This window comes from Carcharodon carcharias, chromosome 3 (genome assembly GCF_017639515.1).
Source record: "Carcharodon carcharias isolate sCarCar2 chromosome 3, sCarCar2.pri, whole genome shotgun sequence".
Classification (NCBI taxonomy): Eukaryota; Metazoa; Chordata; class Chondrichthyes; order Lamniformes; family Lamnidae; genus Carcharodon; species Carcharodon carcharias.
In genome coordinates this window covers 28,016,870-28,027,581 of record NC_054469.1, presented here as the reverse complement: position 1 = coordinate 28,027,581, position 10,712 = coordinate 28,016,870, and the positions used below count along the sequence as shown (strand labels likewise).

Genomic DNA, 10,712 nt, shown 5'->3' with positions numbered 1-10,712 from the left:
GCTTAGCCGCCTCCTGTGTTGCATTCTATGAATTAAATACTGAAGTATATCATTTCAAGATATTTAAGCAATTAGTAGTAAGATATTGAAATGGTTTACGGTCTGCTCCTGTTTAATTCAAAATTTCAATTAATGTAATTACTGAATGATTCAATCTTTTAGCACTATAATAAATCCTCTTGCGCTGTTTTATTTAAAGTTCCTTCATTAGAATCACTTCAAAAAAAATGATCCAATTAATATAGTGGTAGATATGCACTAAAGGCAAAACCTTACAAAAGACGAAATGATGAAGTCTTGGAGCATATGCTTTGTGAAGTGCCTTTATTAAAATGGTGCACGGTAGCATTTCATCCATCTATTATAATCTCAAAATATTTAACAGTTCTCTCTATATCCTGGCTCAAAAAAGCAACCCTGAAACACTGGTAATAAATAACTATTTAAGAAGCACCAACATCTATAAGACATGATATTACAACCAATACTGTAAACTGAAAAAAGAACAAACTTGAGGATAATTTTACTTCAATAAAAAAAATTGTCCTAAGAGAAAACTTTATTTTCTTTTAAATAAACAAACAGCAGCTGCTGGGGAGCTCCATATTTCCAAGTTCAAGATGTTCAACTGTATACATTAATACACATCACACTCATCCATATTGTGCTGAGAAAATTACAATCTTATAATACAAAACAATTTATGAAATATAAGCCAAACTGTCGCATGATCTGCAATATATCTTTCTATATTTACAAAGGGGAAACAAATCCCTTCAGTTAAACCATTTCATTCCTTCACTAGAAAGGGAGTATTAATGCTGCTCGCATTACTTTTCAAAACCAAAACACTAGGTGCACTAAGCTTAAATAAGGGAATAAAGGGACGTTGAGAGAACATAAATAGCTGGCACATGTTGAGCTTAGTAGAAATGATTCTAGACAGCGTCCACCCCTGACGGATTAAGCATTCCAAGTATGAATGTCCAGATTTAAATTCAGCAGTGGTACAAACTTGCCAGTTCTTACACCCATCCTGTCCTGTAGCAGGGTCTTCAGTTCCTATGCTGCAGTTACTCATAGCTGCCATTATGACATGACTCCAAAGACTGGATTGTGCCGACAAATACTAGGACCAAATTCTTCATAATCTTTTTTCGTGTGACACACTTGGTAAAACTCAGGCTGTCGAAAGGAAAAGAAAGCAATGATGATATTGTGAATTCTTTCTACTTCTACTCTGTCCCTCACTTATCCTGTGCGATGACTTAGAGACAGTTAAGACTTCAGTCAAATGATGTTGCCATATAAAAATGAGAGAAAACATTTCCCGCACTTCTGCCCTCTGCCTTTCCCACCCCTCCCAGAACCATGATAGGGTCTCGTTTGTCCTCACTTTCCACTCCACCAGCCTCCACATTCAAAGGATCATCCTCCACCACCTCCAGCATGATGCCACCACCAGACACATCTTTCCCTCCCCTCCCAGCATTCCAAATGGTCCGCTCCCTCCACAACACCCTGGTCCACTCCTCCATTATCCCCAACACCTCGTCCCCTTCCCACTGCACCTTCCCATGCAATCGTAGGAGGTGCAACACCTGCACTTTTACCTCCTCTCGCCTCACTGTCCAAGACCTTAAACACTCCTTTCAGGTGAAGCAGTGCTTTACTTGTACTGCTTTAAATTTAGTCTACTGCATTAGTTGTTCACAATCCATTCTCTTCTACGTTGGCGAGACCAAACGGAGACTGGGTGGCCGCTTTGCAGAACACCTCTGCTCAGTCCACAAGCATGACCCCGATCTTCCAGTTGCTTGCCATTTTACTTCACCACCCTGCTTTCATGCCCATATGTCTGTCCTCGACCTGCTGCAATGTTCCAGTGACATCCAAAAGAAGCTAGAGGAAAGGCATTTTACAGCTTTCCGGACTTAACATTGACTTCAACAACTTCAGATCATGAACTCTGTTCTCCAAATTGATTTGATTTTTTTTTTGCCAAGTTCCAATCTTTATCTTGTTTCCATGTTTTGCTTTCACACAAAGCTGTCCTTCATTCTGCCATTAACACTTACGCTGGGCCAATGTTTTGTTTCTTTATTACGGTCATTACCTTTTGTTCCATGACATCTTTGTCGTTTAATCCCTCCTGCTCTCTAACCTATCCCTGACCGTTCCCCCCTTTTCAACAGCATAAAACCTATTGCATTTCTAGCTCTTTTCAATCTCAAAGAAGAGTCGCATTAGACTCGAAGCATCAACTCTGTTCCTCTCTCCACAAATGCTGCCAGACCTGCTGAGGTTTTCATGCACTGCTTTTAAATTATTAATATGTAACATAGATTGCTTCAGTAAGAATTGTTTGTCCACTTACTGTTGATGCAAGCATGGAGCCACCGAACCAAACTGCATACCGCTGCATATGGTGGGTTATCGCCTGGACCTCAATTGGCTTAGGCTTATTGAATAAAATGAAAATCAGTCTTTATAGCTGATTCAGAATGCTTTAATAGTTTCACAGTCATTACTGTACAGTAACAGGAATAGAAACTTGTTCAGTCACACCTTTCAAACTCTCTTCCAGTTAACCTTTTCAATCTAACTTGCCAGTTTAATCAGTGGAAGTAAATTTTAAACATTTAAAAAATTGGGGCTTTTTAATTGGCAAAACTATCGCTCCCTTCCACCATTGCAGATTTCTGGATATGACAGAAGTATTTAAAAATATGAATGGTTGGGATAGAGTAGATAAGAAACAGCTTGTTTCCAGCGCTTGAGGTGTTGCAAATGAAGAGCTAAAGATACAAGGTTAAATCTGAGAACAGGAAAGGAAGATAAATTTCCCTATACAGTTGGTAGGCTGCGGAATTCACTTCCGGGGTTTATGGTTGAGGCAGAAACTCAGCCAACATTCTACGTAAATGAATGAAGGGAGAAGGGAACACAGGGCTATGGGAAAAAAGTGGGTGAATGTGATTAGAACTATTTGTTAAAGCCGAGGCCAAATGCTGACACATGCTGGTTGGGCCGAATGGCCTGTTTCCATGTTGTAACTTGTGTGTGTGTTTGTACATTTATGGTGAAAGGAAACTGAAAAGACTGAACAACATAATACAAATCGGTCACATTTTCATCACAGCCAGACTGCCTCAACATATTTGAATGCCATATCTTAAAATGAATATGTACATAAAGAAGAAAATTAATCTGAGCGGGTCACTCAATCAGAACATTAAGTTCTCCCTTTTAAAAATAACCTCTGTTCCTAAGGCAAGCTAATTCAAACCAGTAATATGAATTTTAAAACAAATCTCACAAAAACTTACAGTTAGTACCTCAAAGTCATAAGTATTGGTTTAATGACAACAATGGACAGGAGTTGTTTAGCATATTGGCCTTGAGTAATTCTCGCACTTCACCTACCACTCATGCCTAGCTTAATATATGTATTCTCTGTTTGTCTATTGCCAAACAGTTTATAAATCAGGCATAAGTCTGTTTAGAGGGAGGCATTCCAGAACCTTATACGTTACTGAGAGCAGGGTGATAAGGCAGAACTGCATGCGTTGTCGAGTGGTTTCCCTGGATTGACAATGGCTATCTTGGATTGCCACCGGATGTTTGCAATGGTGCCTGTGGCCGTGATGTTGGTAAACAGCTTTGCGAGCCACCTCCTTCCCTGTGATCCAGCATTCTTCAGGAATTCTGGCTAAATCCCATCGATTCCTGTTGCTTTGCCGAACCGGTTACCTCCAGGGCCCTGTTCTCTGTTTAGGGGCTTTAGAAGTCTGTCTGTTGTGAGATAGTCTTCAGAGACTGCATCAGGGCTGCTTTAACCTCTGCCATCTTGCTTGCTGGCCGGTATTTTGATTTTATTAGAAACTGTGAAGTGGTAATTGCCAAGCCAGGGAAGCTACTCGAGGACACACGCAGCAACAGATACATCACCCTGCTCTCAATAAAATACAAGGTCCTGGAACATCTCCTGCTACACAGGCTGTGTCGCACCCTGGAAGCAGCAACACGCACCCTCCATCAAACAAACAAGCAGGTTTTCACACAGGCCACAACTGTTCTGAGTAGGTCCTGACACTGAGTTCACACAATGAGGCCGTTTCCAGAAAGGCCTGAAGACAGGAACCGCCATTGTTGACTTATCCTGTGCCTATGACACAGTGCAGCGCAGAGGCATGCTGCTGAAACTCTGCAAAGTCATCTACTGTGTGAAAACCATACAACTAATCAACTCCATGATCAGAAAGTGACAGCTCCGTATGCACCTTGGAGATTAAATCAGCCGCCCATGCATAACCAAAACTGGACTCCCACAAAGATCAGTCCTTGGACAGGCTCCCTCCAACATTAATACCAGTGACCTCCCTCTCACAAAATCACGGCTCTTCTCCACTGCTGAAGACTTGGCCTTGGCTTTCCAGGCTATAGAACTTCAGGACGTTGAGAAAACATTCACTGAAGATCTGTGTTCTCCAGAAGCCTACTTCAAAAAAAGGAAGACTTAGGCCAAACATTGCCAAGGCTGGTGTTTTAGTCTTCCACCTGAATGCCAGAGGTCAAGAACTTCATGTCTAATTCTGTAGCCAACCACACACCCACGAACCAAAGCCAAAATACATGGGCATCACTTTTGACTGTACATTGACCTATTGGCAACAGTTCCAGAATACCATAGCCAAGGTCGAGATGACAGCGAGTCTCGTAGAAACTGGCGGGCACCACCTGGGGCAGCAGAGCTAACACAATACGCACTGCTTCACTCACGCTGGTCCACCCAATACCAAAGTACTTCTCAGCCTGGCTCAAGGGCCATCACACAAACGTGGCGGATATCCACTCTGGGAAGTCATGAGGATTATCTCTGGGATGTCGAGACCAAGTCAGCTTGAGTGACTTTCTGTGTTAGAAAATATAGAACCTCCTAGTGTCCGCAGGGAAAACATCCTCCTCAAAGGAGGATGACAGCGAAGCACTCCCACAGACACAGGATGTCAAAACCAAAATCCACAGACTCATCTGAAATCCTGTAGCCACTACTGGAACTCCCTGCAAACTGACAAGAGCCCCAACACTTGATAGCTTACCTCCTGTTTGACTGTAAACATCGCCAACTGCAACCTGGTTAATTGACCCAAGTGAAGAAGTTCCAGGCTTCAATGTTCCATGGAAAATCTAGACCGCCCTCAACAACCACTCAAGGACAGGCCTGGGAAGATGCGATCACTTGCTCCACAAGCAGAACAGCTCAAATTGTGACTGTGGCTGTCATGAAAATATGATCATTTTCACAATATTGTGATTTATTGTAAAGGTAAGTTAATAGTGGGGTTTGGATTAGTTTGTGTGTGTGGATGTGCATGTGGGGGATTTAATTGAATTGGAGGCAGCTGGTCTGGAGCTTTTGAATGTATAAAAGGGAAGCTAGGTTTGAAATGCTAACTATGTAAACGTGGCTGAAGTTTTAGAATGTGAGGCGTGAGTAACATTTGCATTTTTTAGACAAATTAGGATAGTTTGAATTTCAAAGAGATGGTAAGATGGTACATCTAGCCAGAAGAAGCTAAGCCAAACAGCGTGTTTATTTTTCCCAAAGATTACTGATAATATGAGTACTACAAAAGATTTATATTATGAGAAAAATAAAGTTGCAAAGATATATTGGAACAACGGAATTTACACTAAAAAGGGAGAAACATATATAAAGGAGATGAGGTTATGTGTAAGGAAGAAGGCATTCTAAGGTCTAACACAAATGTGAAAATCCTCCAGCCTCTATGCATCAAGTTGCTGTCTACAGGAACCGAAGCTAAGAAAATTCACTTTGAATATCACTGTCCAAGGTATTGTATGCTTTGCTTAGGTCTGTTTAATTCTATGTGTTTTATGTTGCCTTAACGGAGGTGTAACCAGGTATTAATTAGAGAATTTAGGGGTTATTACAGTAGTAATTTGTAGACCTATTTAGGTGCTTAAAATATTTTCTTTTACTATTAAATGTTCAATTTAGTTTTCTAAAAAACCTCTAACACTCAGTAGACGTATTACTACTGAATTCAAGGCACATATCTCGAAATAAAATACAAATTGCAAAACAGTTGTATATCAAATAATACAAAGATAGGTGGAGGGACAGGTAGTATTGAGGAGGCAGGGAGGCTGCAGAAGGATTTGGACAGGTTAGGAGAATGGGCAAAGAAATGGCAGATGGAATACAACGTGGGGAACTGAGGTCATGCACTTTGGGAGGAAGAATAGAGGCATAGACTATTTTCTAAATGGGGAGAGAATTCAGAAATCTGGTGTGCAAAGGGACTTGGGAGTCCTGGTCCAGGATTCTCTTAAGGTTAACTTGCAGGTTGAGTCGGTAGTTAGAAGGCAAATGCAATGTTGGCATTTATTTCGAGAGGACTAGAATATAAAAACAGGGATGAGCTGCTGAGGCTTTATAAGGCTCTGGTCAGACCACATTTAGAATATGTGAGCAATTTTGGGCCCCGTATCTCAGGAAAGATGTGCTGGCCCTGGAGAGGGTCCAGAGGAGGTTCACGAGAATGATCCCAGGAATGAAAGGCTTAACATATGAGGAATGTTTGAGGACTCTGGGTCTATACTTGATGGAGTTTAGAAGGATGAGGAGGGCACTGATTGAAACTTACAGAATACTGAAAGGCCTGGATGGAGTGGACGTGGGAAAGATGTTTCCATTAGTAGGACAGACTAGGACCCGAGGGCACAGCCTCAGGGTAAAGGGAAGACCTTTTGGAACAGAGATGAGGAGAAACTTCTTTAGCCAGAGAGTGGTGAATCTATGGAATTCATTGTCACAGAAGGCTGTGGAGGCCAGGTCATTGAGTGTATTTAAGACTGAGATAGATAAGTTCTTGAATGGTAAGGGGATCAAAGGTTATGGGGAGAAGGCGGGAGAATGGGGTTGAGAAACTTATCAGCCATGATTGAATGGCGGAGCAGACTCGATGGGCCGAATGGCCTAATTTCTGCTCCTATGTCTTATGGGCTGTCTTAACTGTTTCAAATTTCCCTCTGGGGTTTGAGCAGCTCGGCATTTACCATCCACCATGCCACAACATGGCCATCCAAGTCAGACCATCGCCCAGATACTGAACCTCTGTCTTGAGGTCCGTTCCTGGTGGCATCATAAACATTCACACTGCATCAGCTGATGCCATTGAATGGATTGTTACCCTCAACTAACCGGAACTGCTTCCCCAGCCATATGAATTAAAAAGTCAGGCCTTAAAAAAGGGAATGCGTTAAATTAATTTTTAAAAGGGGAGAATTATATTGATAGTTGGATTATCTAAACTTGTTAAATGAAAAACAATAGAATTAGACAACAACTCACCTTTATTCGACCAGCGCTAAGCTGTTCACTAATTTTCAATCTTGCATCCACTACTCTTTTTAGATCTCTTTGCAGACGACGTCCAAAGTCTCTAAACATTGTTGAACCTCCAGAAAGAACAATGTTCTACAGGGATGATTTAATTTTAACAAATTAAAAACAATTTATTTTTACGTGGCGCTCATATAACTCATCACAAGTCCCCGAGATATCCATGCACATAAAGAGAACACAGTGTAGAATTGGATTTCTTTTAAGTTTAAACAGTATTAGTGAAAAGAAAAAGGAAAATCAAAGCTAAATGATAAAAAACACTTGCAATATTCAACAAAGGAGTTTACCAACAGTACAGCAGTGCCACCTAGCTCTTGTACCACAAACCTGAAATAGTAGGTAAGGAAAACACTCCATATGAAAGCCTTTGTTGAAGATCAAGCACTTTTTAGGCTGTGTCCTGCACTTTGTGTGCTGCTGCTGCTCTTCTCAAGTCAAATTGTCTAATAGAAGAATTCTTGTATAAGCTCTTCTCCCTAGAAAACTGAAGGCTGAGCTGATAGAGAGCTTTGAAATTATGAAAGGGATTGATAGGATAGATGCAGAGAAATGTTTTCCTTTGTGGGAGAATTCAAAAGTAGAGATCAACCAGATAGCCACTAATAAAATTTAGGAGAAACTTCTTTACCCAGAGACTGTGCAACTCAATACCACAAGGTACAATTGAGACAAATGGCATAGATGCATTTATGGAAAATCTAACTAAGTATATGGAGAGAGAAAGGAATAGAAGGATATGTTGGTAGGCTTAGAAGTAGAGTGACCGAGGCTTGTGTGGAGCATAAACACCAGCATAAACCAGCTGGGCCTAATGGCCTGTTTCTGCAATATAAATTCTGATCCAGTGACTTTACATTGACGTGCAGAATGCAGATCTACTTCAGGAATATAATCTCAAATGGCACAGCCAATATCTGCTCAAATGTGAAAAAGGAAATGCTTCTTTGTAAAACAAACTAAATTAAAACAATTCTATCCAGCAGGGCTTACGCAGCCAGCAATGGCTAGAATGCACCTATAAGTTAACACAAGAGATGTGTGTTTTGAACCAGGACGGCCTGTCACACAAGTCTGTTTCCCCTTCTGGGAAAGGAAAAATAATAGGATTCCTATAAATCCTACATGCTTACTGGGGGATGAGGGAGAAATGGCCTATGCTGGATGACTTTGATGTGACATTCATGTGGGCTATAAGGCAAGGATGAAAGTATTGGCTCAAACTACCTCCACATATTTCCCCCTATTTATGGAGCAAGAATCTTCAACCAAAATAAACCTAAAATAAAACAGTTCTGAAGGAGTCATATTTGACTTGAAACGTTGACTCTGTTTCACTCTCCACAGACGCTGCCAGGCATGCTGAATGTTTTCAACACTTCCTGATTTTATTTCAAAATAAAACTATTACCTTTGTAAGTTGTAGTTTCAGCAACACAGACAGAATGTGAAAATAACTTACTCAGCGCCATCTTTTATACAGGGCATTCGGGCAGTTCAAAAAGCCAAATTCAACCAATAGGTTGGCAGAATGGACTTGAAATGAAATTTAACATAGAAAAATGTGATGGCACACATTTCAAGATGAAAAACAAGGGAAGATAGTATCATTCAGCAGAAAGGCTGTAAAGGGTGTCGATAACCACAGACAGCAAGGATTACGTAATATCCTGAAAGTGCAAGTTTATAATTTATGGTTTTATTTATCTAAATAGGGGTAATGGAGTACAACAGTAAAGAAGTCATGATAAATTGCTTTAAAGCAATGGTTAGTGCACAGTTAGAGTACTCTGCACTGTTGTGGACACTTATAAAATGGACACAATAGTCAACGACAGCATAGAATCCACCAGGATGATGCCACAGATGAAAAATTAATTATGAGAAGAAACATGAGCTGCTCTAACTATCATGGTTACTGAGGTTACTGGTTGAGGCAAAGACTTTTGCATCTTTTAAGGGCAATTGGATAAATGATCAAAGCAGACGAAGATACTGAGCTATGGAGAGTGCACAGTCTAATAGGATTACTTTTAGATTACTCTAACAAAGAGCTGTCTCACACAACAGGTCGACTGGCCTCCTTCTGTGCCATAAACGTTGATGACTGCACAAAATGCTGACTCCCCCAGTGATCTGGCAAGTTTATCCGGTGAATAACTGCGATGTACATCAAGTGTGATCAGTCTGTATGGAGCATGCTGAGCTAAGTATGCCCGAGCTGATGAACTGGAAATTCTACCAATTTTTTTTTTAAACATTTGTTCATGGGGTGTAGGCATCGCTGGCTAGGCCAGCATTTATTACCCTTCCCTAATTGTCCTGGAAAAAGCGGTGGTGAGACATCTTCTCGAACCGCTATAGTCCATGTGGTGTAGGTACACCCACGGTGCTGTTAGGGAGGGAGTTCCAGGGTTTTGACCCTTTGCTCCTTTGTGTTTAACTTATGAACCATGCTGGAAGAGTATTTGTATGGTCAAAGACAAATGTCACGCACCCTCCTCCAGTCAAATAGACTATCAATACACATCAAAGCTTGCATTTGAATAATGGAAGTACTGGACGATAACTGGAAAATTGTCATCCTCTTTGGGACAGGTGAACAGGGATGAAAATTGGCAACAGAAACCAAAAAAAAAAACACAATGTTTATTTCCGGTATTCTATCTGCAGCTTTAAAAAAAAGGCTGGATTCCATGTGGAATTTTCTACTGGAACAGGCTTCTACTTTGTTTGGAGTTTTCCAAACATTACTGTTTGAACACGTTTTCAGGCAAAACAAGATTATCCAAGCTTTGCACTTCACCGAAGAGCTTGGCAGGGGAAATGCAAAAGAGCACATTTTTTTAATGAAACGTTAATTGCATTACCTTATACAACGGACGTCTAACATCTATGGGACAGTTTTGTATTACTTCATCAACTACCTCTGAAATAGGCTGCATAAAGTCCGGATTTGCAAACTGCAAAAGCAAAACACAATTTTAATTTATTTTTTTCCAACTGTGTGTGAAACATCAACTACATTCACAATTAACTTCAAACCAAAATACAGCATCTCTCCCTCTCTTTGGTAAAAAAAAAGTATATGGGATACAAGGTTTTATAAATACAGGTATATAGCTATAATCTATATTGCTACTAGTTTAAGTGCTTTACTTTAAGAAGGACATCAAAGTGTGAAACCACATTAGGCAAAGATGTGCTCCCCAATATACTTTTGTGGTGTATGCTGGGCTTGTATCCACAATGGTGGACAGGGTAACTTTGGAAGTGACAG

The 10,712-nt window shown here is 40.6% G+C and overlaps 1 protein-coding gene across 4 annotated transcripts in view; it reads right to left on the bottom strand.

The window, feature by feature from the left end:
* Positions 1–307: 307 nt before the first annotated feature.
* Positions 308–10,712, bottom strand: part of actr3b (actin related protein 3B) — a 93,942-nt gene continuing 83,537 nt past the window's right edge. For 3 of the 4 annotated variants that reach the window (XM_041183080.1, XM_041183082.1, XM_041183083.1), the window contains 4 exons: positions 10,303–10,395; positions 7,382–7,507; positions 2,378–2,461; positions 308–1,185 (listed from right to left, as the gene is read on the bottom strand). In XM_041183080.1, coding sequence (XP_041039014.1) covers positions 1,090–1,185; positions 2,378–2,461; positions 7,382–7,507; positions 10,303–10,395 — 399 coding nt within the window. In that variant the 3' untranslated portion in view covers positions 308–1,089. The remainder of the gene's footprint in view (positions 1,186–2,377; positions 2,462–7,381; positions 7,508–10,302; positions 10,396–10,712) is intronic. The other variant, XM_041183081.1, reaches the window with a different exon arrangement.